Source organism: Oratosquilla oratoria, chromosome 23, assembly GCF_046742065.1.
Source record: "Oratosquilla oratoria isolate Oo_2021 chromosome 23, ASM4674206v1, whole genome shotgun sequence".
In the NCBI taxonomy this organism is placed as follows: domain Eukaryota; kingdom Metazoa; phylum Arthropoda; class Malacostraca; order Stomatopoda; family Squillidae; genus Oratosquilla; species Oratosquilla oratoria.
In genome coordinates this window covers 35559545-35577760 of record NC_134799.1, presented here as the reverse complement: position 1 = coordinate 35577760, position 18216 = coordinate 35559545, and the positions used below count along the sequence as shown (strand labels likewise).

Sequence of the window (18216 nt, the reverse complement as noted above, 5' to 3'; positions counted from 1 at the left end):
TGAGGGCTCTCTTAACAAGAAAATTTATCACACTATATTGCTTCTTACCCAGGACAGTGGGAAATGAATGAACAGTCTGGTAGTTTTTTCCAATAGAATCTAGTTTCATCTATGTTAAGAATCTGTTCAGGAAGAAACCAGTTTTCTTCAATGATTTTCTTTAATGCATTAGGAAATTCTGATACTGCTTGTTTGTTGGCTGATGCACTTTCACCTTGCTTCTTAATAGAATGATAACTTCTTCACTCCTTAAATCTCATGAACCATCCTTGACTTGTCTTGAACTCATCTTTCTCATTAGGATATTTTTTCTTCAGGTCCTCAAATAACGACAATGCTTTCTCTTGAATGATTTCTTGACTACTAGTAGCACGCTGATGATTTAAGCTGTCAATCCAAAGAGAAAGAAGACTTTCCATTTCTTCAAAGATTTTGCCTCTTTTCTTATTGATGATGATGTTCTTTATCCCTGGGGCTTCAGATTTGACATGTGCAAAAATCATGTCCATAATATGTACAATTGTCAATACAGTTGTCCAGCTCATCCTAAAAGATTGTGCAGTTGCTACCACTTTTTCACTTTTTTCATGGCATTTTATCATAGCCAGTTTATTTTTCAGCGTTATAGCATGATGCTTTGCACTTTCACAATGAATTTTCTTAGGAGCCATGGAGGTAAAAAATAAAGTTGCAAATGAATGGGAATGAGGGAGTAGCCAATAAATAGAAGTAAACAAATTTGAATTCACAACAGTTGTGGGAATCACAAGTGACAATGGTGCCAAACATTAGATATTGAAACTACAGTGCAATACGATCTCAGAAAGACACATAACTAAGACAATACAGTTTATTTCATGATTTTGTTCACTAGGCTGCATTACTTTATGGTATGTATTTTTTAACATTTACTGTGTGCATTTTAATATGATTTTATATGCTCTTATTCTTATTTATTGTACAGTAACATAATTTTGTGCTTTTAATATTTTTTTGGTGATTGTATGATTCCAATATTTGTAGTGGACAGTGTAAAGTTGTGTAAAATGACTTGACTTTATTTTTATTTTTCCATATATTATTTTTGAATACCAATGTATAATCAAGAACAACTTAACTGGAAATGACATAAGCCAAGTTATGCCTATATACATGTCAAGAGATAGAAATGGGACTGTCATGTTGAAAGTGATATGGAATTGTTAAGATAATTTTGACTTCTTCACCACTGCAGTGTAAACACTATATCTTTTCTGGGAAGATTGTATTCATTAGTAGTGTACATGTTGGAATAAGATTGATTTTGAAAGTAGGCTGTTGCCTTGATTCTTTCTTGCAGAACACAGTGCACATGTCATCTTACATTTTCAAACATTGATACAGAGTGTAGAAAACAGTAGAATTTCATCTTGAATGGTTTGTTGATCAATTTACTGGGCACAGCCAGATATCTTTAAAATACATTCAGACTGCATGCCTCCATACCTGAAATAAGCCCCAATACAGCCTACAATCACTGAGGGATTACAAAAATAGAAACAATAATCATACCCCCATAACCAGAGACCTGTTGTGTGCTGTGTCTTGCTGCATTGCTTCTGACCCAGGGCAGTGGGCAAGATGCAGGGATGACCTATCATCCAGGAGGAGCCAAGAAAAGAGGGAGGGAGGGGTGGTGAATGGGAATGGAGTATGTGGGGATGAAATGGGTGGGAGTGGACCACCTTTGACTTTGGCAACCTCTCTTGTAAGAGGGAAAAAGTCCTATGTATATGTGAAGAAAGACTAGTAAAAGAGGTATGGAAGGCAGATATGGAGAGAGTGAACATAAGGGGGCAACCTAGGATGAGATGGATGGATGGGGTGAAAGGGGCTTTGGGTCTGTTGAGGAAGGACAGGAGAGGACAGAAGACAGGGGTGAATGGAGAATGGTTGTATATGGATGATGTTGTGATGCATGAGGTGGAATAGGTGGGGCGATGGGGGGTAAGGTAGTATGTGTGAGAAAAATTTGACGCAGCCTGAAGGGATTTCTCCATGTCTTCTCCTTTTCTGCATGAGGGGACAGAGAGGGGGGGATCGCCAATTTAATGAAGCAGCCTTGCTGTGGATGTGCTGTGTCTTGTGACACTGCTCCTGACCCAGGGCAGTGGACAAGATGCAGGGATGACCCATCATCCAGGAGGTGCCAAGATAAGAGGGAGGGAAGAGGGTGGAGGGGAGTGCAGTGTATTAGGGATGGAATGGGTGGGAATGGTTTTTATGCCTATGTTTTTTGGCTACGCCCCTTGTAAGGGATAAAAAGCCTTTGGTATATGTATGTATGTATGTAGATTCCTAGCCAAAATGCCAAAAGCACCTGTGTGAGTGGGAAGGGGCAACAGTCAAACAATAAAAGTGACAGAAATGATGTTATGGTTGGAGGTACCCCAATAGGAAAAAGAACTTGACAATCAATCAATCTATTGCCTCAGGTGTCTTACATAAGTACCACTATGGAGCTGGCAACAGCCACCAGACTGCCCCATAACTCATTCAAGGAAGAAGTAATTGTGTTGTAGTTTGGGTCTAACTAGGGTGGGGATAATATGGGATGAGGTGATTGATGTCCTCTTTGTGATGGTTCCATCTGGGGCAGTTTGTTTCTGTAGCCAGGTCTATTCTGTGCTGGTACTGTCTTAGTGCACAAACATGCTATTGTGGTTCTTGCCTCCCTTGGGAAGGATTTTTCTGTGGGGCTGATGTCAGCTCCCCTCTGCATTAGACATAATATAATTATTTCCAGAATACTTATTTCTCTAAACATTTTAACCTTTATTTGCATTGCAAGGTAGGGCTTATTACAGGGTAGACAGAAAGTTTCTATGGGAGGTTTTGTAGATATATGGGACTGAGGGAAAACTGTTAATGGTAGTCAAGAATTGGAAATGGAGAGAGCAAGTGGTTTGAGGTCGGGGTGGGACTGCAACAGATGTCATTTCGCCATGGCTGTTCAGTGTGTACGTGGATGGGGTGGTGCAGAGGTAAATGCGACGATAATGGCAGAGGACAGGAGATGAGTAAAGAAAATGGAGAAAAGTGAGAGTTGAGCCAGTTGTTGTTTGCTGATGACACTGCACTTGTGGCAGGATCAGAGGAGGGATGAAGGGAGTTAGTAATGGAGTTTGGGAGGGTATGCAATAGGAGAAAGTTGAAGGTAAATGTGGATAAAACTAAGGGGATGAGATGTACAGGAGAGAGGATGGCAATAAGTTGGAAGTAAGTCTTAAAAAGAGAGAGGCTGGAGGAAGTGGATAACTTCAAGTATTTGGGATACATGTGTCAGGAAAGGAAGAAGTGGCTGTGGAAGTAAATTGTAGACTGATAGTAGCAAGTAAAGGCTTTGGGAGGATAAAAAAGTGTCATGAAAAGTAGGCATTTGGGAATGGATGTTAAGAGGAGACTGTGTGAAGGAGTGATTATACCAGTGGCACTGTATGGAGCAGAGACATGGAATATAAGACAGGCAGAGAGAGTAAAGTTTAAATTTGTATGAGATGAAATGTCTGAGAAGTATGGTAGGGGTTACAAGGTTGGATTGGGTGAGAAATGAGGAGGTGAGAAAGAGAGCTGGGGTGGAAAAGGAGATGGCAAATAGGGTTGATGAAAGAGGATTGGGATGGTTTGGACACATGGAAAGAATGAGTGAAGAAAGATTAGTAAAAGAGGTGTGGAATGCAGAGTCATAGGGAGTGAACTTAAGGGAATGACCTAGAATGAGATGGATAGATGGGGTGAAAGGGGTATTAAGGAAAAGGGGAATGTCTGTTGAGCAAGGGAGGGGGAAGGCAGGAGATAAGGGTGAGTGGAGAATGATTGTGTATAGATGATACTGTGGTGCATGGAAGGGAGAGGGAGTAGAGATTGATTATGTATGAATGATATTTTGATGCAGCCTAAAGGAATTTCTCTTAATCTTCTCTTTTTCTCCATGAGAGGATGGCCTTGCTATGGATGTGCTGTTACTTGCTGCATTGCTTCTGACCCAGGGCAGTGAGCAGGATACAGGGATGACCCATCATCCATGAATAGCTAAGATGAGAGGGAAGAAAGGGTGGTGGATGGGAGTGGGTACTTACCTTTGACTTGGCTACCTCCCTGATAAGAGGGAAGAAGCCTTTGGTATATAGATAGATTTACATATCTGAAATCTTGTATAGTAGTTGTCATTGTATAAAATCAGTAGTCCTTTTTCTGACCTAGATGATATATCATCATGATCCCATTTTGCCATTGCAGGTGTAACAGCCCTAGCCAAAGGCTGCCCTAAACTAAGATCATTTCTTGGCAAAGGACTTAAAGCACTCACAGATCCAGCAATTATTACATTGGCTCAACACTGTAAAGGCCTAGACCATGTTAATCTTCATGGTTGCTCGGTAGGTTCTGCTAACCTCACCTTGTCTTGCCTGTTCCCTCATGTTTCTTTTTTCAGAAACCCAGGCTTTGGAGTAGTTGATGATGGCCCCATGGTTTCTTAGAGATATTACAGAGATGAAATATTGAATTATTCTCGGTACTATGTCCATATGATGTAGTGACAATAAAAGTAATTGATGCCTTACATTTCACTAAATGGAGAATCTGCAACCTCACAATGGCTGGAAGAAAAAGAAGTGGATTGTTGTCTGTGTTGTATTGTTGTGAAACTGTTTCCAAATCAATTGCTGAAAATGGCAAGAGGGAAACAGTTTCTGGTTGTCAGCTCTCCATGTGTGAAAAGGTGTAAGAAATACAATTGAAATTGAGATAGAGAGAGAGGGAGGGATCTTGGGCTCTGTGTGGAGATTGAGTGTCAACCCCTCCAGGCTGTACCTCCCAGTGGAGGTGAGGGGGTTGACAGGTTTTTAAAAATGGGCAGCTCCACTGTCCATCTGCAGGACCACCACATGTAGGTACCTGTCATTGGTCCTTGTGAGGTAGTGAAGGATGATAAGTTCTTTGTCATCATTAGGACATGAGCACCTGGGGCATGTATCTGGATCAAGACCAAATTATGTTGGTATTATTTCAGTTTTGGGCAGTGATTTGATCAAAGGAAAACAAAAATTATTTCTTTTTACATAGTTTTAGAATACATATACCAAGGGCTTTTTCCCCCCTTACAAGGGAGGTAGCCAAAGTTGAAGGCATAAATCCACTCCCACCTATTTCATCCCTACATACTCCATTCCTGTTCACCACCACACTCTCTCCCTCTTTTCTTGGCTCCTCCTGGATGACAGGTCATTCCTGCATGTCTTGGGTCAGAAGCAATGCAGCAAGACATGGCACATCCTTGCTGTGTCTTGCTGCAGGGTAGTGGGTGAGGTGGAGGGATGACCTGTCATCCAGGAAGAGTCAAGTAAAAAGAAAGGGAGGGGTGGTGAATGGGAATGGAGTATGTGGGGATGAAATGGGTGGGAGTGGATTTATGCCTTTGACTTTGGCTACCTCCTTTGTAAGGGGGAAAAAGCCCTTGGTATATGTATTTTAGAACTCTGTAAAAACAATTAATTTTGGTTCTCCTTTGATCATGTCACTTTCCAAAACTGAAATAATATCAACATCATTTGGTTATTTTTTTAGATACCAGAAAAAAATACTTGTGGGGTCCTATCTCTGTTTCTGTCAATCAAACTTAATTTTTTTTATTGAAATATTTCTCTTGTATAGTGAAATTATATATGCACTCCTTCAGTCCACCTGTACACTTCCTTTCCTTAGATATGCATTAAGCAATCTTGTCAACTATTTCACTGTAACAACTATTCCTCCTTTTGTCAGACATTCTTCATGACAACTACCCAGATCCTGTACTAGCTTTCATCTTTTTCAATGCAATTTGTACTTCCTCTTTCTGCTCCACCACCATCGTTCTTCTCTCCCATAGGCATTTTCCTGGCATCTCCCACTGCCACAGTAGATGCCTCCTTATCCTCTCCAACATTTACTGATTCCTTGAAATAATCTCACCATCTTCTATTCACAGCCTTGATTTCTGTGAACATCCATCCATCTGCACTCTTTACCCTTCCCTGTCAAAATGACTTGCCTCCCCTCACTCATTTCTTTTTCTTCTAGAATATATTTTTATATTCTTTTCTAAATTCTCCATCAAAATTATACCCCACTTCCCATCCTCTTGGCCTCCTTCACAAATCCATATAAATATACATACATACATATACCAAAGACTTTTTTCCCCCAAATAAGGGAGGTAGCCAAAAAACAAAGGCATAAAAACCACTCCCACCCATTCCATCCCTATCACACTCCACTCCCTTCCACCCTCTTCCCTCCCTTTTACCTTGGCACCTCCTGGATGATGGGTCATCCCTGCATCTCACCCACTGCCCTGGGTCAGAAGCAGTGTCACAAGGCACAGCACATCCACAGCAAGGCCGGTTCATTAAATCAGCAACCCCCATCTCTGTCCCCTCATGCAGAAAAGGAGAAGATGGAGAGAAATCCCTTCAGGCTGCATCAAATTATTTCTCACACACACTCCCTCATCCCCCACTCATTCCACCTCATGCATCCCAGCTTCATCCATACACAACCATTCTCCATTCACCCCTGTCTTCAGTCCTCTCTCATCCTTCCCCAACAGACATTCCCCTCTTTCCCAAAGCCCCTTTTACCTCATCCATCCATCTCATCCTAGGTCGCCCCTTCATGTTCACTCCTTCCACCTCTGCCTTCCACACCTCTTTTACTAGTCTTTCTTCACTCATTCTTTCCATGTGTCCAAACTATCCCAATACTCTTTCATCAATCCTATCTTCCAACTCCCTTTCCAACGCTGTTCTTCTCCTCACCTCCTCATTTCTCATTCTATCCAGCCTAGTAACCCCTATCATACTTTTCAGACACCTTATCTCAGACACATTCAAACTCCTCCTCTCTTATGTTCCATGCTTCTACCCATACAATGCTGTCGACACAATCACTCCTTCATACAATCGCCTCTTAGCATCCATTCCCAAGTGTTTATTTCTCATTACACTTTTTAATCCACTAAGGCATTTACTCGCTGCTCTCAATCTACATTCTATCTCCACCTCCACTCCTTCCTTTCCTGCCACATTTGCACCCAAGTATCTAAAACTATCCACTTCCTCCAGTCACTCTTCCTTAATACTCACTTCTAGGCTGCTGCCACTTTTTCCCCTTGTACATCTCAGCACCTTACTTTTACCCACATTTATCTTCAACTTCAGAAGCTTTTTAGAAACAATGCAATCCCACGGTACCAAAAAATAAATAAGTAAATAAAAAAGGATAGGGGCATATCTGCCTGTTGTGAGAACTGTTACCACTAACTGATATGAATTTTTCTTCTTGGCAGGCCATTGGGGACCGAAGTATAGTTGCTCTTGCAGAAAATTGTCCCAAATTACGTTATCTGTGTGTAAGTAATTGCGTCCACCTGACTGATACAACGTTGATGGCACTGTCACAACACTGTATTTACCTGGAGACTCTTGAGGTTGCGTCTTGTTCCCTTTTTACTGATGCTGGGTTCCAGGGACTTGCAAGGGTAGGTAGTACTGAAACTTACTTTCTTACTCATTCCCTCATTCCATGGAGGCACTTTCACTTAAAACAGTAAAAAAAATTATGATTAAGTTAGGTAAACTTGTAAATGACATATGTTTGTTCCTTCCCCTCCACTCCATATTTCATCTAGATGGAAATATCTGGTTTAACATTTTCATGTAATCCATGAGGCTTCTTTATCTTAAAACTTGCTGTATAAACTTAGCAAATAACTTCACAAGTTTTATGATCTGTTGGTAGTATTACTGTAACCACTTTTTTATGAGTTTGTCCATGGTGATGCTGGAATCACATGTAGGGTTACACGTAGCAGGGAATGGAGGAGTGGGGGCGTGTGGAAGTCAGTTAGAGTAAGGAAAGCAAGTAAACGTCTTTTGGAGAATGATAGGTGTCGTGAGAAATAGGTGTCTGGGAATAAATACAAAAAGACCATATGAAGGGTTGATTATACCCATGACATTGTATGGGACAGATACTTGAAATCTAAGGGAACAGAAATGATAAAGTTTTCAAGAAGTATGGTAGGAGCTATGAGGATGAATAAAGTGAGAAATGAAGAGTTGAGGTAGAGAGCTGGGAGATAGAATTGATCAAAGAATACTGGGATGGTTTAGACTAATGGAAAGGATGAGTGAATATCTGCTAAATGGGGAAGAGATAGTGAAGAGCAGTTGTGAATGGATGAGGAAATGATGCAGCCTGAAGGGATTTCTTTTTTCCTCTTCTGTAAATTCTTGAGTGGATGAGGAGAGGGTACAGGCTACCATATAATGAAAGTGGTGGAGGTAAACCAGCTTCAGCTGTTGTATCCTGCTGTGGAGGTGTTGTGTCTTGCCGCATTGTTTCTGACCCAGACAGTGGGCAGGGTACGAAGATGACCCTTCATCCACAAGGAACTAAGATGGGAGGTGTCATCAAATAGGTTTTAGGATGGGTGTGGGATGGGTGAAGGTAGGGTTTATGCTTTCACCCAGCCAACCCACCTTATAAGGGGGAAAGGCCCTTTTGGTATAGGTTATATATGGGTGGACATACAGCAAATCCTCTACATACAAAAGGGATATGTGCCATCATTTTTGTATAATGAAGTTACTTTCCACGCCATACAGTAGACAGGTGTTGCAATTGCTCATACAGTAAACTTGGTTCTTTACTGTATTTTCATCATTTTTTCATACTTCTTTTTTTGCACCATTGAAACATATGCCTTTCATATAAAGAAAATTGTTCTTGTTTTTTCAATTTCATACTTTCAAATTTTTATATATTGGAGTTTTGTATTTATGAGATTCTCTGTATTTCATGATGGCAATATTTAAAATTAGGAATAATGAAATGTGATAGTATATCTTGATTCTGTTCCTTTTGGAGGATTACAGTTGGTGAAATGAGGAAGACCAGTGGTCAAGATTATGGGAATGAATTGTTTAGCTGTTCCAACTTTTTGCTCATAGATGTCTAGGACTCATTATTAACCTCTAAATACCAACATTACATAATCTTTGAATGCATATCATACCCCTTAATTAATTTTATGTTATACTTGCTAGACCTGTCACATGCTGCAGAAGATTGACCTTGAAGATTGTGTTTTAATAACGGATGTGACATTGAACTACCTTGCTCAAGGTTGTCCCTGTCTGGAAAAACTTGTGAGTATTTTTGAGCAAGCTATAGAAATAAGGTTTGTGTTATATGTATATTATACACATACATGTATAGCTTTAGATTATGTTATGCATAAATATTATAACGGAGTATTTCAGAATTTGAATTTTTTCAGAATATTCATATATTTTCAGTGGTAAAATGGGGGATATGAGGAAAGCTGTTAAGAATTACAAAGGATTACAAAGGCAGAGCATGCTGACAGGAGACCTTTTGGTCCATAACTAGGTCGGATGAGGAAAAAATATATAATAATTATAAAAAAAATTATGATAATATAAATAATAATACATACATACATATACCAAGGCTTTTTCCCCCTTACAAGGGAGGTAGCCAAAAAGGAAAAGGCATAAAATCATTCCCACCCATTCCATCCCTGAATACACTCCACACCCCTCCACCCTCCCTCTTATCTTAGCACCTCCTGGATGATGGGTCATCCCTGCACCTTGTCCACTGCCCTGGGTCAGAAGCAGTGTCGCCAGACACAGCACATCCACAGCAAGGCTGCTTCATTAAATCGGCGACCCCCCCCTCCCCGTCCCCCCAATGCATAAAAGGAGAAGATGGGGAGAAATCCCTTCAGGCTGCGTCAAATTTTGCTCACACATACTACCTCACCCCCCATCCCCCTGCCCATTCCACCTCATGCAATCACAACATCATCCATATACAACCATTCTCCATTCACCCGTCTTCCGTCCTCTCCCATCCTTCTTCAACAGACATTCCCGTCTTCCCCAAAGCCCCCTTCACCCCATCCATCCACCTCATCCTAGGACATCCGCTCATGTTCACTCCCTCCACATCTGCCTTCCATACCTCTTTTACTAGTCTTTCTTCACTCATTCTTTCCATGTGTCCAAACCATCCTAATACTCTTTCATCAACCCTATCTCCCAACTCCCTTTCCACCCCCATTCTTCTCCTCACTTCCTTATTTCTCACTCTATCTAGCCTAGTAACTCCCATCATACTTCTCAGACACCTCATTTCAAACACATTCAAACTACTTCTCTCTTCCTCTCTTATGTTCCATGTTTCTGCTCCATACAGTGCTGTTGGCACAATCACTCCTTCATACAGTCTCCTCTTAGCATCCATTCCCAAATGTCTATTCCTCATTAATAATTGATAAAATAAATAAAGGCAAAGGTATAGTTAAATAATAAAAAAACAGGTAAATAGTACATACATATACCAAGGCTTTTTCCCCCTTACAAGGGAGGTAGCCAAAAAGAAAAAGGCATAAAAATCATTCCCATTCATTTCATCCCTAAATACATTCCACTCCCCTCCACCCTCCGACCTCCCTCTTATTTTGGCACCTCCTGGATGACGGGTCATCCCTGCACTTTGTCCACTGCCCTGGGTCAATAGGTAAATAGTAAATAATAAATGAAAATCAAGCAAATGATAATAAACAGACAAATGATAACAAAGAAATAAACAAATAATATAAAATAAATGGTAATCATTACAGCATCTTGCTTTGGTGTTTATCTAAATGAATCTTAAAGCTTCGAACTGAACTACATTGCACTGCCTCTGCAGAAAGTTTATTCCATTTATTAACTACATGATTGGCGAAGTTGTTTTGTATCATGAGTTTGAGACCATTATTTCTTGTTGGATTCTCATTTAGTGTGAAAATATTGTCACTTTTGATGGTGTCAATTCCCTTTAGAATCTTTAAGACCTGTATCAAGTCACCTCTGAGTCTACGCTTTTTTAGGGAAAACAGATTCATACGTTTTAGTCTATTTTCGTATGGTTTATTTTTGATATTTGGAATCAGTTTTGTGGCTCACTGTTGTACTTTTTGCAATCTGTCAGTGTCTTAAATGAGATTCAGTGACCATACAGAAACAGCATATTCCAAATGTGGATGAACTAACAATTTATATAGCTTGTTAATTAGAGATGGACTTTTGAAGTCAAAAGATCTCTCAATCAGTCCTAGAATCTTATTTGTATTCTCAAAGGCTGAAATACACTGCTTAGATGATTTGAGATTGTTACTTATAATTATGCCGAGATCTTTTTCTCTATTCACTTTTGTTAATGAATTTCCAAATAACTTGTAACCGTACTTACTGTTATTTTTACCTATTTACATAACCTTACATTTACATTTACTTGTGTTAAATTTCATTAGCCACTTTTCAGACCATTGCTGTAATTTATCTAAATCTTCTTGAATATGTAATTGATTTAAGTGATCATTTACCATTCTGCACAGTTTTGTATCATCAGCAAATTTGGAGACAATAGATTTTAGGCAAAAGTTTTTACAAGAATAGTAGAATTAGAAATAGAGAGCGCGAGTGGTTTGAGGTGAATGTAGGACTGTGACAGGGATGTGTCATGTCACCAAGGCTGTCGTGTGTACATGAATGGAGTGGTTTGGGAGGTAAATGCAAGGGTAATGGGCAGGGGATTGGAGATGGTTAAAGAAAATGGAGAAAAATGGGATATAAACCAATTGTTGTTTGCTGATGACACTGCACTTGTAGCAGAATCAAAGGTGGGATTAAAGAAGTTAGTGATGGAGTTTGGGAAAATGTGCAAAAAGAGGAAGTTGAAGATAAATGTAGGTAAAAGTAAAGTGATGAGCATTAAGGGAGAGAGACTGGAGGAATTTGATAGCTTTAGATACTTGGGGGCACATGTGGCAGGAAAGGGAGGAATGGAGGTAGAGGTAGAATGTAGATTGAGAGAAGCAAGTAGATGCCTTGAGGGATTAAAGTGTAATGAGGAATATATATTTGGAAATGGATGCTAAGAGGAGATTATATAAAGGGGTGATTGTGGCAACAGTACTGTATGGGGCAGAAACATGAAAGATAAAAAAGGAAAAATTTAAATGTGTTTGAGATTAAATGTCTTAGAAGTATGGTAGGAGTTACTAGGCTGGATAGAATGAGAAATGATGAGGTGAGGAGGAGAGTGGGGGTGGAAAAGGAGTTGAGAGATAGGATTGTTGAGAGAGTATTGTGATGGTTTGGATACATGGAAAGAATGAGTGAAGAAAGATTAGTAAAAGAGATGTGGAAGGCAGAGATGGATGGAGTGAACAGGAGGGGACAACTGAGGATGAGATGAATGGATGGGGTAAAAGAGGCATTGAGAAAGAGAGGGATGTCTGTTGAGAAAGGAAGGGAGAAAACAGAAGATAGGGATGAGTGGAGAATGGTTGTGTATGGATGATGCTGTGATGTATGGAAGGGAGTGGGTGTGGGATGGGGTGGTTAGGGAGTGGTTATATGTGAATGATATTTTGACACAGCGCAAAGGGAATTTCTCCTAGTCTTCTCTTTTCCTGTATGAGGTGACGGAGAAGGAGGGTCACCGATTAAATGAAATGGCCTTGCTGTGGATGTGCTGTGTCTTTGTCCATTGTATCTGACTTAGGGCAATGGGCAAGATGCAGGGATGACCTGTCATCCAGGAGGAACCAAGAAAAGTGGGAGGGAGTGGTGGTGAATGGGATTGTATGGGGATGAAATAGGTGGGAGTGGAATTATGCCTTTTGACTTTGGCTACCTCCCTTGTAAGAGAGAAAAAGCTGTTGGTATATTTATGTATGTATATAAAATGGGACAGTTTGGGGGGTAGGCACTATTAAGGAGCATGTATTCACTTTGATGCTGACAAATCCACATCATCAACACAGTCATTGTGTTCAATCTTTGTTCTATGCACCGGCTATCTGTTTAGAATGGTGAATACTTATAAGGGGGAAGTGGCCTTTGGTATATAGATAGAAAAATATTGGAAACCATAACATGTGAGTGCTGTTTAGAAAAAATAAAATGTTTCATTATTATATAATATGATGAGAGATAATGTATATATTGGATTTTTGAGATAAGGGAAACAAATGGATGGGAGTAGAATGGGGGGCTGGAAGCATACATTGGCTGGCTATCTCCCTTGTAAGGGGAAAGAGGCCTTTTGGTATGCAGATGTATAGAAGTCTACAACAATCTTCTAAACACATCATGAATTTCATTTCCTCACTTCTTATTTTTATTATTATCAGTATAACATCAATATGTTTAAAACCATGAAAAACATCCACTACTGATGTTTTAAAGTTCCTGAGTGAGCATGAAATGTTTCATCATTATGCAATTGAACCTGAGTAAAACAAACTGGTATTTTGCAAATGGCAGCTTTTGTGTATATGTATCCATGACCAACACTCCTAGAATTTTTTTTTCATCACATTTCACTCCATGTATACATATTGTTTAGTTCTTGTAACAAGTCTTCCTCATCTTTTATTCTTCTCATGATTGTTGTATTGTCTGCAAACATGTTAGGTACCTTGACATGCTTTTGAGTGAGTTATTTGTTATTTTGTACATTTCATTTTGGTGAGTATAAAATGGTTATCACTCTTGGTATATGTATTATTGATAAAAATTTCTCTTTCTTCTTTTATTCAGAGCCTATCTCACTGTGAATTAATCACAGATGAGGGAATCAGACACCTTGGAGGGTCTGCATGTTCAACAGAACACCTTGCTGTTCTGGAACTTGATAATTGTCCACTTATCACTGATGCCTCTCTTGATCACCTCCTTTCGTGCCATAACCTGCAAAGAATCGAATTATATGACTGCCAGCTGATAACAAGGGCTGGCATTAAGAGATTAAGGGTGAGTAATAGTCTGAAGAATTTTGTTTGGAAGATTTGTTTTCTAGAAATATAGAAAAGCATATACAGTTTGTATTCATCTCATTATATTTGTATAATTTTCATTACAGAAATTTTTTTTATTCACAGAGTCTCGTGTTGTTATATTCAAGTGCCATGTATTAATGTATTAAAGGACTTTTTTTTTCCACTCATAAGGGGGGTGGTTGATCCAGAGCACACACTCACCAGATGCACCTCAAAACCTATTTAACGCCCCTCCCCCCCTCCCATCTCAGCATCTCAAGGATACAAGGTCATCCCTTACTCCTGCGACACTGCTCAGGTCAAGGGCTCAGCATTTCCACAGATGGACTCAACTATAGTATCTTTACCTCCACTATGTCATGTGGCCACATCATCCTTTTTATCCATTTGCAATCTTCATCACACTGCTATCCTTTGTACTCTCTTCCCTGCTCAACAGCCATTCCTTATGTATCTAAGGCCCCATTCATCCTATCCACTGACATCATTCTTGGTCATCCTTTCAAGTTTACTTCATACATATTTACTTTTTACACCATATGCTCAAGCCACCTGTACATGTCTCACTATTCATTCATGTAATGTCATCATAAAGCATTCTTTAGAGTCAAATCCACTTACTAAAGCAAAATCTCTGAAGGAGAACTCTTCATATGACCCCCTGCACCAGGTTACTGGGATGGTATCGCCAGCCCTCCTCCCTCCATAAATCGCACCATGTATCTCTTGACTTTGGACTTGGCCACCTTCAACATTTCACTGGTTTCTTTAGTTCTGGCCTCCCTTCTTTAGTCTAATGACTACGGCAATTATTTTTCTAGTTAATTCCTTTGTAGGAGCTATGGTAATGATACAGACCCTAGGGAAATGAAGAAAACCAGTGTGAAAAAAGGCAAGGTCCCAAAGAGAGGGGTTACCTGTAAATGCTCTTCCTATGGCAGTGCAGGAGTAACTGGCTGGGTTTTCCCTCACTTTCCTCTCTTTTGGCCCAGCATGACCGCAGGGGGTTGTTAGATACATTCTAGCTACCTAATTTCACCTCAGATAATACCTTTCTATTTTTGTCATAAATATGCACCCACAAGGGGTAGTCACCACATACTTTTGACGAGTACTGTATATATCATGTAAATTAAGAACTACCTGTATAGAACTGATATTAAACAGAAATGTAGCACACTGTCCATAGAGTAATCACACAGGATGACACCAGTCAGCTGATATACAAACAGTTCATAAGGTCCTTGCTATATTTTATTAGTCCAGCATGGGCAGCACCCACCTCAAACACACAACACCACAAAGTAAAAGACATACAAAACAAGAAACTGAAAACAAACATAGTTTGTGTAGTCAACACCCATAGAGTACATACACGTGGAGACCAGAGAGAAAAGAGCTGCACTTGTATATACAACAAGGCAGGTGATATGTGCCTATGGATTTCCTGTTTGAATCTGTGTACACTACCTCAGATTAGGACTTACTGATTGCATTGCAGCTTTCCAGTCAATTAAATTTGTTGAAAGTTATTATTATCAAATATGCAGCATAGTAATTCATTATTTTTTGATAACCAACTATGCTCACTAGAATTTATTGAAAATGTTAGATATAAAAATGCAAAACTTATTCTGTTTCTTTTCTATTGCAGAACCACCTCCCAAGCATCAAAGTCCATGCCTACTTTGCTCCTCAGACCCCTCCTCCCTCTGAAGGAAGATCACGGCAACGATACTGTCGGTGTTGTGTTATTCTTTGAAAAAAAGGATTTCAGTGCGTTGTGGTGTTGCGTGTGGATTCGGAGGGGAGACCTCGGGGCGGAGCACACACAGCTGACACCACCACAGGCAACTGATGCTGCCTCATTCATCTCTCAAGCTGAAATGTGATATAAAGTTTTGGGGTCCAGTGGGCATACAGTTATTGATGCACATTATGAGCATATATGCATACATTTATATGTGTGTAATTATATGTTATGTGAATGTCTGTAGTGTACATATATAAGCATGGTTGTGTGTAAATATATATTTTAAGTATATGTATGTGTATATATGTATGTATATAATATATATATATATAATATATAGTATATATATATATATTATATATATATATATATATATATATATATGTATGTATTTATGTATGCATATATATATATATATGTATATATATATATATATATATATATATATATATATATATATATTTGTATATGCATATGTACATATATGTATGTGTATGTATGTGTGTATGTGTGTGTGTGTGTTTTTACTTAATTGTAATTTACAGGAAAAGTTAACTCATGGGGTCCCATCTTTTTGCCTCAACTTGTCAAACTTGGCAATTCATTTATGTTTTTGACTCTGCTATTCTCTCTTTTTATTCCAAAACTTCATGCATTGATATGCTACATTTTTTTTTCTCTTGTCACTGTCCCATTCCTGTCAAATTTGTCCACTCCTTTCTTTGTTCTTAACACAGCTATCATGTTACCTCTTGTGTATGTGTGTGTGTGTTTTCCCAATTGTAATATACTGGACTGGAACTACACTTGTAAGGTACCATTTCTCTTCCTCTATTTATTAAACTTTTCCATGAATTTATTTACCTTGTCTGCCTGAATTGTTTTTTCTAATTTCTTCCTCAAATTTACTCACCTATGTGGAAAGCTGTACTTCTTAAGATACAAGATAGAAATTCATGAAAACTAGGTATGTAGGTTGCCTCACCCTTTGATAGGGCTTCTGAAAATGCCATAAAAATCTGAGAAATACCGACACAGAAGGCCCAAACAAAATATAAAATTCCCACCTGGAACATGTGAGTGCTTTTGCACTAAGACCTGATTGACATATCCAATCACTCATGATTACACAGTGGCATACCAACAATCTGGAAAATAGCATATATTGTACCCATCCTGAGACCAAACAATGTACACATATATACCAAAGGCTTTTTCCCCCTCACAAGGGAGGTAGCCAAAAAAACAGGCATAAAATCCACTCCCACCCATTCTATCTCCACATACTCCACTCCCCTTCACCCCTCTCCCTCCTTATCTTGGCTCCTCCTGGATGATGGATCATCCCTGCATATTGTTGCAAGACAGCACATCCACAGCAGGGCTGCTTCATTAAATTGGCAACCCCCCCTCCTCCATCCCCTCATGCAGAAAAAGAGAAGACAGGGAGAAGTTCCTTCGGGGTGCATCAAAATATCATTCACACATACTCCCTCACCCCCCATCCCCCAACCACTCACTTTCATGCTTCACAGCATCATCCATACACAACCATTCTCCATTCACCCCTATCTTCTGTCCTCAACAGACGTTCCCCTCTTTCCCAATGACCCTTTTACCCCATCCAATCATCTCATCCTTGGTCAACTTCTTATGTTCACTCCTTCTACTTCTGCCTTCCACACCTCTTCTACTAATCTTCACTCATTCTTTTCATGTGTCCAAACCATCCCAATACTTTTTCATCAACCCTATCTCCCAACAATCTTTCCACCCTTGTTCTCCTCCTCACCTTGTTTCTCACTATATCCAGCCTAGTAACCCCTATCATACTTCTCAGGCACCTCATCTCAAACACATTCAAACTCCTCCTCTCTTCCTCTCTTATGTTCCATATTTCTGCCCCATACAGTGCTGTTGGCACAATCACTCCATACGATCTCCTCTTAGCATCTATTCCCAAATGCCTATTTCTCATTACACTTTTAAATCCTCCAAGGCATTTACTTGCTTCTCTCAATCTATACTCTACCTCCACCCCCACTCCTTCCTTTCCCGCCACATTTGCACCCAAGTATCCAGTATCCACTTCCTCCAGTCTCTCTCCATTAATACTCACTTCCAGTCTGCTGCCATTTTTTCCCCTTGTACATCTTATCACCTTACCTTTCCTCACATCTTCAACTCCCTTCTTTCATACACCTTCCAAAACTGTCATTAACTTCCTCAAACCCTCTTCTGATCCTGCCAAGAGCACATTGTCGTCAGCAAACAACAACTTGCTTATCTCCCACTTTTCTCCATTTTCTTTAACCATCTCCAATCCCCAACCCATTACCCTTGTGTTTATCTCAAGCATCAACCCAACCATGTATAAAGTGAACAACCAAGGCGACATAACTCATCCCTGGTGAAGTCCCACCTTTACCTCAAACCATTCATTCTCTCCATTTCTGGTTCTAGCACAAGCTCTACTACTCTTGTAAAAACTCTTGACTGCTCTTGAAAGCTTTCCTCC

General features: G+C 39.7%; 1 protein-coding gene across 3 annotated transcripts in view; it reads left to right on the top strand.

Annotated features, from left to right (window-relative positions):
* Window positions 1-16001, top strand: part of LOC143038055 (F-box/LRR-repeat protein 20) — a 41575-nt gene extending 25574 nt beyond the window's left edge. For all 3 annotated transcript variants that reach the window (XM_076206943.1, XM_076206942.1, XM_076206941.1), the window contains 5 exons: window positions 4279-4418; window positions 7370-7561; window positions 9132-9233; window positions 13707-13919; window positions 15600-16001. In XM_076206943.1, coding sequence (XP_076063058.1) covers window positions 4279-4418; window positions 7370-7561; window positions 9132-9233; window positions 13707-13919; window positions 15600-15707 — 755 coding nt within the window. In that variant the 3' untranslated portion in view covers window positions 15708-16001. The remainder of the gene's footprint in view (window positions 1-4278; window positions 4419-7369; window positions 7562-9131; window positions 9234-13706; window positions 13920-15599) is intronic.
* Window positions 16002-18216: the final 2215 nt, after the last annotated feature.